At 35.9% G+C, this 14,337-nt stretch overlaps 1 protein-coding gene across 8 annotated transcripts in view; it reads right to left on the bottom strand.

Moving 5' to 3' along the window:
• Positions 1 to 1,448: 1,448 nt before the first annotated feature.
• Positions 1,449 to 14,337, bottom strand: part of GABPB1 (GA binding protein transcription factor subunit beta 1) — a 68,904-nt gene continuing 56,015 nt past the window's right edge. For 6 of the 8 annotated variants that reach the window (XM_027067232.2, XM_015063462.3, XM_053224028.1 and 3 more), the window contains exons 7-9: positions 13,584 to 13,769; positions 10,637 to 10,752; positions 1,449 to 2,951 (exon numbers count right to left, since the gene is read on the bottom strand). In XM_027067232.2, coding sequence (XP_026923033.1) covers positions 2,799 to 2,951; positions 10,637 to 10,752; positions 13,584 to 13,769 — 455 coding nt within the window. In that variant the 3' untranslated portion in view covers positions 1,449 to 2,798. The remainder of the gene's footprint in view (positions 2,952 to 10,636; positions 10,753 to 13,583; positions 13,770 to 14,337) is intronic. The other 2 variants (XM_027067231.2, XM_027067233.2) reach the window with 1 other exon arrangement.

Raw genomic sequence — 14,337 nt, 5'->3', positions numbered from 1 at the left:
AAGAAAATTTTTCCTAAAGCAAATTAAAACAAATGACATCACAAGCCCTTACAGAAGCGATTAGGATATAAATAAAATAGGTAACAATAAATGAAAGTTAGTTGAGAAGCACAGTCCTCGCAGATACTACTTGCCAGAGGATGCTTTCTTAAAGCATCACAGACTCAACTTAGATTTGTAATCCTCAAATTCCAGTGACTGGACACAGGGAAGTATTAAATCTGAACCAAGTAATGAAGCAATTAAGACATCAAATGAGCTCAGTGTCTAGATAGTACATAGCCAGTACTATTCTAGATGCACAAGGAAGAAACTAATTCATTAAAAGATATTAATTCATTAGGCCCAATACTTAGGGCACTAGGGCTTGATTCTCTCACAGAACCCTGGAGTAAGGCTGCTCTAAAAGGTGTTTGTTCACACATTGATATGGTAACCAAATGACCTTTAACTGCAAATCCATCATTAGGTAGTGGAAACACATTAAGTATGGATTTCTAAAAACTTTTATATTATTTTATTGTCAGTTCCTTTAATCCTCTGCTCAAAACAGAATGAGAATGCAAAGCTTTTTCAGCCCAACTGAAAACAAGCTAAAAAAATTTTTTTTTAATTTGTTATACATTCTTGTCTAACTATTGATTTCACAGCACACTGAATCAGATATAGATGACTGAGGAATTATACAAGGTCAATGGAACACTCTGAAAAAAGTGAACTTCTCCCAAAGACATCTGAGTATTAACCTGATACTATCATAGACTTACTCCTTTTAAGTACCAATTGTTTTCTCCCATCTATGTCAAATGTTATCATAAATCAAAATTCCTTCTTGTCCCAGGTCAAGTCTCTAGCACAACAGGAGACTAGAAGTCAAAAAACATATTAAATTAGCTTTCGGGAGTTTATTTCCAACAGTCTCAAGGCTCTTTGGGGCCAATCTGGTCTGGAAGCAAAGTCTACAGTGGTTTGCACCCTGGGGTGTACATAGTGGTCCTTCTCCACTCCAATATTGCATATGTCAAAGGCACCCTGCTTAACAAAGCCATAAATGCATTAAAGTGATAAAAAAAAAAAAGAGAAAAAGTAGCTTCATGCTATTGAAAATATGGCCGAGCATTTGTTAAATCTATAGGTGTAGATCATTTAAAATATATGTTAAATTTAGTGGAAAGCTGAAAAAGGTTTTTTCTCTTCTATTTGGAGTTCTCAAACCTTTCTAAGTTTCCAAACAGCAACTATCAGGCCGATAGTTCACAGATCCTTTTATTACCTTAATAACTGTAATAACTCCAGTGAGAGAACTAACAAATTCCCAAGAAATTACCTCCAGGATTTATAAGACACAGTGTGAAGAATATATAATATTTTCATTCTGGTGGAATATAGCTATAAGATACAGAACAAAATTTTTAATGTGGGGTTAAAATATCAGTCTACACTGAACATATGTGGAAAAGATATTTAATTGTAAAATAGAAAAGTAGGCCAGAGTACAGTTTTAAGGGTAATTGCTTCTTTATACAGATAGGTAATCTAGGAGGGTATTAGGGTTAAACATTTTCATAAAGCAATAAAACATTAAAAAATAAAGCAAGAAAAAAAGAGCTTGAAGTTATGTTTTACAAAAAAAGAATGAACAGTATGTCAGAGTTTAATGTCCATACACTGTGGAATTCAACAATATTGTGATGAGAGCAAGTCACAGCACAGACATACGGCTTTCACAGGGAAAAGTAAAAGTTATGTTAGACATATCTATAGCATCACTAGTACAAAAAGTTCTTGTTCTACATACAAAAGCAATTTTTTTTCCATAAGAATAATTTCCTGGGGAGAAATGAGTCCATGAAATATTTCAGAAACCCATATGCTTTGAGTATCCCAAAAACATTATCTTAAAATCCAGTGCCTTAAAGTGCTTTCATGTGGAAATCATGATGGAAGGCACAGAATACAGTTTCACGTCCCCACTATGAAATTTTCAAAAAAGCATAGATTTTGCAGTTTGCAAATTCAAGTTTTCTTGTAAGCTGCTCCTTCTAAGAACATTGTCATTCCAATAAAACCAGCTGCTAGCTTACTCACTCTCAATGACCTACTAAATAAAAGGATTTTTTTTCTCCTAGTAACTTTCATCATCTTTATGGGAAAAATACTTATGCAAGTGATGCATTTTGAAATTATAAAACATGCAGAATATGTACAAACAGAAAGTTTAAAAAATATTTGCTTCATATACATGTAAATCTACTTGGGTATAGCTGAAATTGAACAAATATAAAAATTTGCTTTCTAAAAAATGTTTTCAGAGAATCTGAGACAACTTAAAGCTGTACAAAGATTTCCTGGGAGAAATCTTCTCTTCATATAGAAGTTTATACCTACAGGAGTAATTCCAGCATCAGTCCACCACATAATTATTACATAACATTTGGTCTAATCAACAATGATCACCCTTAAAACTGTTCTGTTTCTGAGAAATTAAGGTTCATACTAAAATCAAAAAGAATTCACAAAAACAGTGGCTTATTGTGTTTTTGGATCTCTTCAACAATCTTTATAACTCATTTGGAACTGTAAAAAAACAAAAACTATTTACAGAATTCCGTTTTAAATACATTTCACAACTTCTAAAGTTTTATGTTACAAGAATTCAAAGCTCATGGCTTAAGTCCAGTCATCAATCCGTAGTCTCTTCTGTTCTCCTCGCTTCCTGCGACTGCACCTTTTGTGTACAGTTCAAGACTGGGTTCTTTCTTAACCAAAAGTAAATCCAAACTACATGTTCATTTCAATTAAACAGCTTCTTTATTAGTCTGAAGGCGAGTCATAGCTTCTAATTTTTGTCTGTAGGCCTCTGCTTCCTGTTCTTTCTTTAGAAGCTGCTGTCGATATTTTTGTGCTTCCCGATTTGCTTCATCCAGCTGTTTCTGAAGAGCTTCTCTCTCCTAATTAAAAAAAAAGGTGTTTGTTTTTTCAATTTTTGCACAAATACATTAGGAACATATACAAGCATGCATCCTTCAAATAGAAAAATCTGTAGTAGCTACATGTAGTCACCACCTATTGACATTTCCTAAGCATCCTGCCTTTTCAGTCAATTCATTAGTAATTAAAGCCCCTAATTCTGTGCTCCACGCTGATACAGATTAGTTTCTGACCTCAAGAAATTACTCCGATTAAAAATAAGATTAACATAATGAACCCAGACCGTGTACCTGTACTTTTATATATACTACAAAAACTAATGAAGACTTTAAGACAGAAATATACCTCTTCACACCTCTGTGATGTTTTTATGTAAAGGTACAATAAACTATAACAGTTAATATTTACTGAGCACCTATTATGTGACCAAACAAGGCGATTTCCAGTAACAAGCCTCTAGGATAAAGATTATGCCCATTTTACAGATAAGCAAAATGGTATTCAGAGAGGACATAGCTGTTCCCTCGTAACACAGTTGAGTTTACAAGATTCTAATGTTACTGCTTTTGAAACTATCTTCCTCTATGGTAACAAGCAAGACTCCTCATCTCTAAAATGAAGGGGTGCTGGTCTAGATTAGTTTTTCCTAAATTATACCATTTTTACAAACCAATAAAATACTAACTTCTCTATGGTGATTCATTAAATTGTCCAAATATAAAATATATGCATTCAATTCTAAATGCTAAACATAAATCTAGCCCAATGAAAATGATACTCTTTCTCCTCCTCACTCTGCCCCTATTCAGTTGCCTAAGGGAAAGCATTTCAAAGACTCCTTTCTCATGCCTCTAGTATGCGCATGGACAAAAGCTCAACCTGCACAGGCCCATACACAACCTCATCACAGAGGCTAGGACCTCTCAGTGGGATGAAGGCCGAGGGTAGGACTATTATTAATCTAAGAAACGCCAGGTTCATACTGGACAAGACACTTGACCAGAGGGAACCGGAGGTGAGGGTCAGCAACCTACTGGGGGAGAGGGCAGTATGAGGGTCTCTTCCACTGCCTCTTTGACTCCTGTCCATTGTGAACACCAAAAGATTCCCTCCCCTTCACTAGTCATACATGGTGTCCAAGGAGGAGCATCTTTAATACTCCTTCCTTTGATCCCATTCCCTTCCTCATACTGGGAATGAAGTCCAACGTGTATTTTTTCCCCTGGGTCCACCAAATGTAGGAATGATAGATTATGCAAGTAGGCTTCCATTTACACAAAACGTACAAGAAACACATGCACCCTTCCATCTCCATTTAACAAATGCCCATGCCCTTCCCTGCTACCTTTTTCTTACCCTTTTCTTACCCTTCCTCCAGGCAAAATGGCAGAGAAGGAACAAGTCAGAAAGGACACTCAAGAGTCAAGCCTCGGGCAAGAAATCAACACCACTACCTTGGCAGTGAACTATGAAGAACTTTGAGCACGCCAATGAAAAAGGTGGGAGAGGGGTGCTGCTTCTCCAGGAACTAGACCCCCACCACTGGCAGGAGCACTCATGGCCGTGCATAAGTGTTTTAAAATTTTACATGTGTTAGGGTACCTGGGTGGCTCAGTCGGTTAAGTGTCTGACTTCAGCTCAGGTCATGATCTCCCAGCTTGTGAGTTTGAACCCCACATTGGGCTCTGTGCTGACAGCTCACAGCCTGAAGCTTACTTTGGATTCTGTGTCTCTGTCTCTCTCTCTCTGCCCCTCCCCTGCTCATGCTCTGTCTCTCTCAAAAATAAATAAACATTAAAATTTAAAAAAATTTTTTGACATGTGTTAAAAAATAAAATCCTTTGGTAACCAAAGTTTTGAATTTGGTAGGAAATATTGGGACAGATTCTCTAACTCTAAGGTATCTTCTAATACTAGCTATTCATTAACATTTAGAAACAGCAAGGGATTCACAATTACTTCAGAAGATGAAAGAAAATTAAGTGAGGTAGTCTAACAGTAAATACAGTTTGTTTTTATTCAATTAGTAAAATGTATCTTAATATAAATGAAAAGATAGCTCCCTTCTACTAGGCCAAATAAAAGATTCATTTACATTGCATTTCTTAACTATATCTGTAAAGTCTGAAAGGTAAAGGTCATTGCACTACACTTAATCCTCAAGACTGAAAGCAGTTAACATTATTAAAGTTTTTTTTAAGTGTTTCCATTTTTTAGTCCTCAGGAGTATAGGTATTTAGGAAAACTTTTTGCCATCTCACTTTTCAAAGCAAATAAAAATCTCTAAAAAGTGGAAAATATCACTTCTTACTTTACTCAAAGAGATCCTTTGTTTCCAAATTTATTTGTTAAATGTTTACTGAACATATATTATATGCAAGACACTTCCTTAATGTAAACAGTAATTTGGTTGTTTCACACATGAACAATGCATCACACTGACATTTGAGATTTATATTTAAATAGAAATGCCAAGGGGCACCTGGGTGGCTCAGTCAGTTGAGCGTCTGACTTCAGCTCAGGTCATAATTTCGCGGTTTGAGTTTGAGCCCTGCATCAGGCTCTGTGCTGACAGCTCAGAGCCCGGACTCTGCTTCAGATTCTGTGTCTCCCTCTCTCTGCCCCTCCCTTGCTCACACTCCATCTCTCTCTCTCTCTCTCTCTCTCACAATCTCAAAAATAAAAAACTCTTTAAAAATAAATAGAAATGCCAGGTGCCTGGGTGGCTCAGTCAGTTGAGTGTCCGGCTTCAGCTCAGGTCATGATTTCACGGTCTGTGAGTTCAAGCCTCACGTCGGGCTCTGTGCTGACAGCTCAGAGCCTGGAGCCTGCTTTGAATTCTGTGTCTCCCTCTCTCTCTGCCCCTCCCCCGCTCATGCTCTGTCTCTCTCTGTCAAAAATAAACATTACCAAAAAAATTTAAATAGAAATGCCAAGGCTATGGCTTTGACCTTTTGCAATAAAGGCACAATAAAAAGGACTTTGACATGTGTAAATAAATATACCTTAGTCTATTAATATGTAATACTCAAGTATTTTTCCTTTAACAGTATAATATGGAAGAATTCCAAAAAAGTAAATTCGGATAATAGTCACAGTTTGGTTGCAATAGAGAAGATATTTCTCTTACACTACAACTCCAAACCCAGGCAATGGACTAATAGGGCAAAGACTTGAGTTTGCTTTTTTATTTTCAAACAAAATTCTTGAATTCTGCTTCAGCTGGTAGCAATGATCTCATAACCATTTTATTATTTTTAATTTTCTAATATTCAAATTTATTTTACCTTAGCTATTATAGAGCAAAAAAAATCATTCTACTCATTTATCTTCTATATATATTTTAGAAGATAATTTTAATAGCAGCTAACATTTACTGAGCATTTATCACATGCCCATCATCGTCCTAGTCTTTTACATGTATTCTCATTTATACTTTGTAACCATCTGATAACGTAGGTGCTGTTATTTTCCGCCTTGTTACTGATGGGGAAATCAAGCCTTATAAGGTTAAACAACTTGATCAAGATAACACAATCAGAAAATGATAAAATATACCCATATTCTTAACCATTAAATATTTGCTTAAAAAGAAAGAAACTGGGCAGGGTGTGTGAGCTGCCTGTTTCCTTGTGTATAAACCAATTTTCCAAGTGCCATGAGCCACATATGAGCCTGTTTTTATAAACAAAGTTTTACTGAAATATCTATTCATTTCCAAAGTGTCCATGGCTGCTTTCCCACTACGATGGCAAAGATAAGTGGTGAAGCACAGACTATAAAGCCCATAAAGCCAAAAATACTATCAGGCCCTTCACAGAAAAAAAAAAACTTTGCCTACCCCAGCCCTAGAGAAAAAACTTACCAAAAAGAGAGACTGCAGGAAATCTTAAACTGTGGTGGATCAAAAGAATATCAATAAAAGGAAAAGAGATTGAAAAAACTGCATCAAATAAAACACTGTGTAAAGTTTACAGAAATCAGATTTTAAAAGAACACTAAGGATCCCAGTCTATCACTGGTTACAAGACACAAATATTTCATTAAAAATAAAAAAAACTTGCTAATAAACATATTCATCTCTAACCTCCATAGCAATGAAAAGGTAAAGGTATTTCCTGAATTCACACAACTAAATAATAGAAGAATCTGTTATTCCTAATGCACTAATTATATTTCCTCCCTCCCACATTACAAAAGAATAGTTTTAATTTCAATTCAGAATAGCCTAATGTTTATTTATGGAAGAAATTCACAAATATCACACCTCTCCCCAAAAATACCTTTAATGCAGTAGTATGGAGGGGGTGATATGATATACATTATTGCAATTTGGTGTCTTATTCAGACCTCCCTTTCAAAAAACAAACCTATTTCATTTCCTTTATTGCTATAATGCAAATATAAAAGCTTCACCATTTACAATACATTTTCTACAATTTAAGCTAATTTTGTAGAGATTATTAATAAACCTCTCCAACGTTAGTTGGGAAACTGTAAATTCTTAGCACTTGACTTATAAGCAGTCACTCTGGTAGTTGTGGACACAAACATACAGAGAAACCCCAAATATGTTAGATTCTGTATAATGAGTTAATTTTTTTAAATGTTTATTTATTTTGAGAGAAAGAGAGTATGCACACAAGAACAGGAGAGGGCAGAGAGAGAATCCAAAGCAGGCTCCATGCTGACAGCAGGGAGCCCGAAACCGGGCTCAAACTCACAAACCATGAAATCATGACCTGAGCCCAAGTCAGATGCTTAACCAGCTGAGCCAACCAGGCGCCCATAATTTTCAATTGCTGTAGAGCAGAGTTCCTCAATCTCAGCATGGATAATTTTGAACCAGATGATACTTTACTATGGAGGCTGTCCTGTGCATTGTAGTATGTTTAGCAACATGTCCTGCCTCTACCCCCTATATGTCAGTGGCCGACCTAGTTGTGACAACCCTAAATGTCTCCAGACATTGCCAAGTGTCCTCTGGGGTCAAAAACGTCCCAGATGAGAACCACTGCTTGTGAGAAACTTTTCCGGTTAAAGGCTAAGCTGTCACTTAGAGTATAAAAGTCTGGCCCCAAGACAACTCCATTGGTCATTTAAGAAAATAAGTTCAAAAGAACAACTCCAGGTATTATAAGGAAATGAGTGCCTGGTTTGATGAAAACAATGGAGGCCACTCTTCATTCTATATCCTCAGCCCACCTCTACCACCTATACTGACCGCATACTTCAAGGTCTCTCTGTAATAGCTCTAGAGAGATCATGCAATGTTGGCATTAACATTTCTGGTGATGGAAAATGAGGTTTCTATTACCAGACAGCTCTAATTACTAAAAACAAAACACAACAAACAACAACAACAAAAACCCACTTCTTTATACCAAGCTAAAACTCCATCTCCCTGAAGTTCTATCTCCTTGGTTCCAGTTCATTTCTATACCTCAATTCATACTTTCCTGTTATTTGAAATTATTCTCCCTGGTCTCTGAAAGACCATAAGAGGGGAATCAGGCTGAACCTTCAAGAAAACAGCAACTCTCATTGGTTATTAGGTGAATAAAGGCACAGGCTGCACATTCACTGTTTTAAACACATAATTTGTTGAATTCAGTAAGTTTATGTTCAATAAAATTCAAAGAATTTAAAAAATGTTTTATTAGTTAAAGCAACGTACATGACAAAACTTTTTAACCTTATGTGCCAGAAATGATAGTCAACATCCAAAAAAACATATTTAAAAGATTACAAAATAAGTATACTAATACTGTTCAATGGAATAAACTGTTTGTAAGAATGTCCATGTACTGAATATCATTTTAAATTTTGAAGAAACAAAGCAATTTACCCTCAATAATTAAAGTCATACTGTTACAAAACATTCTGGTTAAAGTATGAATCAGATTCTTTTTAACTCAATAATATGTCCTTTGTGACTGTGGTTAAAGATGTATCAGCATTACACTTAGATGCACTGGAGCAAAGAAATATTCTAGTTGTCCTCAGTCAGAATCACGTTGCCTTTTAGTGACTTTTTAAAAAAATCCTCTTTTCAGGGCACCTGGCTGGCTCAGTTGGTACAGTGTGTGACCTCTGATCTCAGGGTTGTGAGTTCAAGCTCCACATTGAATATGGAGACTACTTTTAAAAAACAGTAATAAAATAAAATCCTGAGGGACGCCTGGGTGGCTTAGTCGGTTGAGCGTCCAACTCTTGATTTCAACTCAGGTCATGATCTCACAGTTTGTGAAATTGAGCCCAGCATCAGACTCTCCTCTGACAGCTCAGAGCCTGCTTGGGATTCTCTCTCTCCCTCTCTTTCTGCCTCTTCCCAACTCATTCTCTCTCTCTCAGTCTCTCAAAATAAAAAAGACATTTTTGGGGCACATGGTGGCTCAGTCAGTTGAGCATCCAACTTTGGCTCAGGTCATGATCTCACAGCCCGTGAGTTCAAGCCCCACGTTGGGCTCTGTGCTGACAGCTCAGAGCCTGGAGCCTGCTTCAGATTCTGTTCCTCTCTCTCTCTCTCTCTTTCTCTCTCTCTCTCTCTCTCTCTCCCTGTCTCTGCCTCTCCCCTGCTCACACTCTGTCTCCCTCTCTCTCTCAAAAAATAAATATTAAAAAATTTTTTTAAATAATAAACATTTTTAAAACAGTAATATTAAAAATAAATAAAATCCTGAGTGCCCCCTTCAAAATAAAATAATCCTCTTTTCTATGGATAAGAACCTTCAGAATTCCTATTCACCAACAATATTTAAGATATTCGGCAACACTTACTACTTACATATACCAGATATTACAAATATGAGTATAATGAGTATGCTGACTTCTTCATCTCTGATAAAATATCCAAAATACAGATACCATTACCCAAAACTCTCATATGAGCAAAAATAAGACTGAAACTCAGAAAAGTAAGATAATGTGCCTCCAAGCTAATAGGGGCAAGAGATGTAATTCAAATCTAACGCATTTAATTTCAAGTCCAATGTTCTTTACACTGCAGTTGATCTTTCAAAGTTATTCCAGAATAACTTTACTTACACTTTATATGAGTTAATATCAAATTCAAGGGACACAGTTTTATTTACAGTCATGCAAGAAAAAAACCTGGGAGGCATCTATGGTTTTTGGTTGTACTTCCAAACTAGAAGGAAAAAGACTGAATCCTTTCAAAAGCTAGCTTAAATTTAAATTCCTTTTTAAAGAACTTAACAGTGAAATAAGCAGTTACTTATGGCTTTTTAAAAATAACCTAGTCAACAAACATCAACCTTCTTAAAAAGGATCCTCCAGCCCAAATAGGTCTTTGAATTTCACTTTTGAAAGAAAAGAATGTTTTTCATCAATACACAGTGACATTTCCTTTAGTGACTTGTGAGAATGATGTATGTAAATATAATAGAAAATAAAGGATGAAGTGCAAGAACCAAAGACATTCCAATGTTATCACGATGACAAACTTTGTTATAAACAAATTCTTCACTCATTCATTCATTCATTCAATATTTATTTATTGAGGGCTTGCTATATGTATTAGCAAATAACTAGACAAAATAATACTATGTACTTTCATTCTGTATCAAGACAACACTGTCAGTAATAAATATAAAAGACCAAAAGGAAATTAAAAATAAAGAAAAGCAAATTGAGTTTATTTTGGATGACTGCAGCAAAACACACCGGGTAAAAGACTCCTTACTTCTATTTCTGCAGATTCCACCCGGTTTTCAATTATTTCGATACATTGTCTCTTAGCTGGTGGTTCTTCGCTTATAACAGTTTCTTCAGCAATGTCGGTTGCTGGTACTGTTAACACTGAAATGAAAAAAATGTATACATTAATTCATTTTTAGATAGGTTTAGTAGAAATAAAACTATCTGTGACATTGTTGACATAACTCCTCTAAAATAAATATGTTCCAAAATACTATTTTCAAAGCACTGATTTGCTTTCTATGAGGATGTCCATATCTGTCTTTGTGGTGCATTTTTAATGAACTTGTTGTTTAACACACCTACTTATTTTTTTTAAATTTTACAGATAACATATTCATTGTATGGCTGAAAATCAAAAAAATGTTTAATAAGCATAACAGATAATCACTTTTATTGATTTATTATTGTTGTGTTAATTTATACAAAAACATGAATATACATTCTCATTTTTCTTTCTTATACAAAAGGTACCATACATTCAAATGCACATATAATAGATACATTGCTCTGCCTTTGCTTTTTTCATGCCATGTATCTAGAGTATCTTTCGTCAGTATACACAGAGCTTTCTTTTATTTAGCTGCATAATATTCCAATGTGTGGACACATCATTATGAACATTGTCTGTTTATAAACTTTGCCTGTTTTTCTTTTGGGTTGTTGGACTTTGTCCCTAATTTTTAGTATTTTTTTATACATATGTAAATACACAGAGAGAGAGAGAAGCTGTCCTTGCTTTGCATAGCAAGCAGTGTGGGACCATAGAAATGACTGTGAGCTGAAACCACGCAATTTTAATAATCAATGGGGGAAATCACAATTGTTTTAGAGCCTTTGAAGTTTTTTGTCAAAATATTAAAAATTCTGTCATTTACAAATGCAAACAGAAATGAAAAAAAGTAAAATATTTATTTAGTACACTGTAATTTAAAACATTAGAGATATTGAGATTTAAGTGTTTTATTTCTTTTAACTCATATCACATTACACTTATAAATTAACTCAAGAAGAATTGAGAGCCTTGTATCTGCTTCATTGGACTGTCTGCATAGTCTGTATATATTCATATGTCAGTTACACATTTTTCAATTATGGGGGCTTTAAAAATTTATTTTAATATTTAGTAAGCTCTTCTCATTGCTCTTCTTTCCCAAAGTTTTCTTACTCTTCTTCCCTCCTCCTCTCATTAATATAAACTTCAGAATCTATCTGGCCAGTTCCAGGAAAAAAACCTGTTAGTCTCTGTTATGGGATGAATTGTGTCCTCCTCAAAATTCAAATGCTTAAGTCCTAAACCCCAGTACCTCACCATGTGACTGTATTTGGAGACTGGGCCTTCAAAGAGGTAAATCAGGTAAAATGAGGTCATGTGGGTAGGCCTTAATCCAATAGGACTGGTGTCCTTTTAAGAAGCAGAGATTAAGGTACAGACAACACACAGAAGGAGGGCTGACCACATGAGGACACAGTGAGAAGGCGGCCATCTGCAAGCCAAGGAGAAAGGCCTCAGAAGAAACCAAATTTGCCAAACCTTGATCTTGGACTTCACACCTCCAGCGTTGTGAGAAGAAACTTCTGCTGAGTCGCTCAGTCTGTGGTAATTTGGTATGGCAGCCGTAGCAAACTAAAATAGTCCTTTTTTTTTTTTTTTTCATATCACCCTACATTTATAAATTAACTCAGGAAGAATGGAGAGCTTTATGACAGTGAATCTTCCTATCCCAAAACATGACATTTTTTCCATTTGTTCATGGGATGAGATTAGTCTCTATAATGTCAGGTTTTAGAAACATTATATTTGCTCGATATAAGCAAATACTGTGAAAGTTTTCTTATTTCTATATAACTAGAATTAGTTCTGTGAAGCTTTGTGAAAGTATCTTGGATGAGCCATCAGCAGATTTCTGCAGAATTGGAAAGATCTCTGCAGGCTTCACAAGTCAATGGTTTCCTCTTCTTCTGCTACAGTGACAAACTTTTTTCCTGAGACGTGGTGGCTCTACAGTGCTATACCTCCTCTGTCACTCTAAACCAAACCTGGTTTAGGAGAACTTCTAGCTCCAGCCTTTCCCTTCCCTAATTCCTTCACTGACCATGAATGAGCACAGTCTGTGCAATCCTAATCATTGTCTAAAAGGTTATGCGTGTGCACACATGTTTTTGTATGTATTGGGGAGGGGATGCTGGGTACATGGCAATGCTTGCTCAGATAGGAATTTTCTGAACCTTCTCTTTCTGCTTCCTTCAGCATTCATGCACTCCTCTGCCTCAGCCCTGCTTATGGCACCTCCTACACAGACTGAGCCCTGTCTTGCTGGGAGTGTATATTTATGCTAATGCCTGAGCTCAATCCCTTTTCTTTTCTTGATGCACCTCTGTGGGTTTCCATGGCTCTGATGGTCTTAGATGTTTTTGGCAGCATTTAAAATATGGAATTTTGTGGTTTTCTCAGCCTTTCAGCGTCCCTGAAAATGTAGTTGGGGCTTTTGTTGAATCTTACTACTCTCAGAGGTTTCCAAGGGGAAAAAATGGGAAATTACAAACAAAGATGCTAAAAGTGGCCACCACATTCCTACTACAAGTCCTAAGTCCAACTTCTTTGTAAGGAGCCTTTTCTTACATGGTATGATATGTGAATTGCAATAAATGGCATAAGAAATTATTGTCCAAAGCATATTCTGAACTATTTATTTAAGCTCTTTTTCCAACGGGAATACTTTGGAGCCAGTTCCTCTTTCCACCTCGTATACTCAGAGAAAGCAAGCTAATTTCAATAGTAGCCTAAAAAGCAGATAAAATTAGCCAATCAAGCCTACTGCAAAAGGTTGCAAAAATATATTTTAAGGCAAAAATGAATGCTTTGAAAAACATATCACAATTTCCCGAGCCTGAGAATAAACTCAAACTTTAGGCAAATGCCTACTACCAACCTTGCTGTCCATCTGGCATGGTCACAATGATGGGCTGACCTATCCCACTGGTCGGGATGGAGTGCAAGTTTCCAAGCTGGATGCCATCTGTAACTATTGTGATGACTTGCTGGCCCCCCGAGCTAACTACTTGCTGAATTGCACCATCCACAGATTCTGCGGTAACTACCTCCTCCGTAGCCACTACTGGAACAAAATATATATGTAAAGATCAGTGAGCATATACAAAAGTACAGATAGAAGTTTATTTTTCTTTGCTACTTTGGCTTTCCCTGTTCTCTTACACAGAAACACTGTTACATGGTTTTTCTTAAAGGCAGTCTCCAGTGGTGCTGTGCATACCTATATTAACAACAGACTACAAGCCCCACAATTTATAACTAAATGAGTTCTGACTATGCATATGTATATTTAAATAAGTAATATCTCTTCATTTAGTTATATGAGGCACAAAATTTATAAAATCCTCTGAGGTCACAGATATAACAAAGGTTACGCTTGCTTAATAAAATTCTACAATCCAAAAGAGAATTTTGTATGTGGTTGTATTCTATTTACGTTTATGTATGAGATGATATGCATTTCCATATTCAAAGAAACATGGAAATTTGTATTTTTCAAGTAAACAGAATAAGCATTATTCCCTTTCTGGATTGTGTGAGCAAGGGTTGCCTTGGTAGCAATGGCCTACAGATCTAGTACTGCATGACAGTAAATAATACAATATGTTAACATTTATATAAATAAAATCCAA

Source organism: Acinonyx jubatus, chromosome B3 (assembly GCF_027475565.1).
Source record: "Acinonyx jubatus isolate Ajub_Pintada_27869175 chromosome B3, VMU_Ajub_asm_v1.0, whole genome shotgun sequence".
Classification (NCBI taxonomy): Eukaryota; Metazoa; Chordata; class Mammalia; order Carnivora; family Felidae; genus Acinonyx; species Acinonyx jubatus.
The sequence above is the reverse complement of the archived record's forward strand: the minus strand, read 5'-3'. Positions and strand labels throughout refer to the sequence as shown.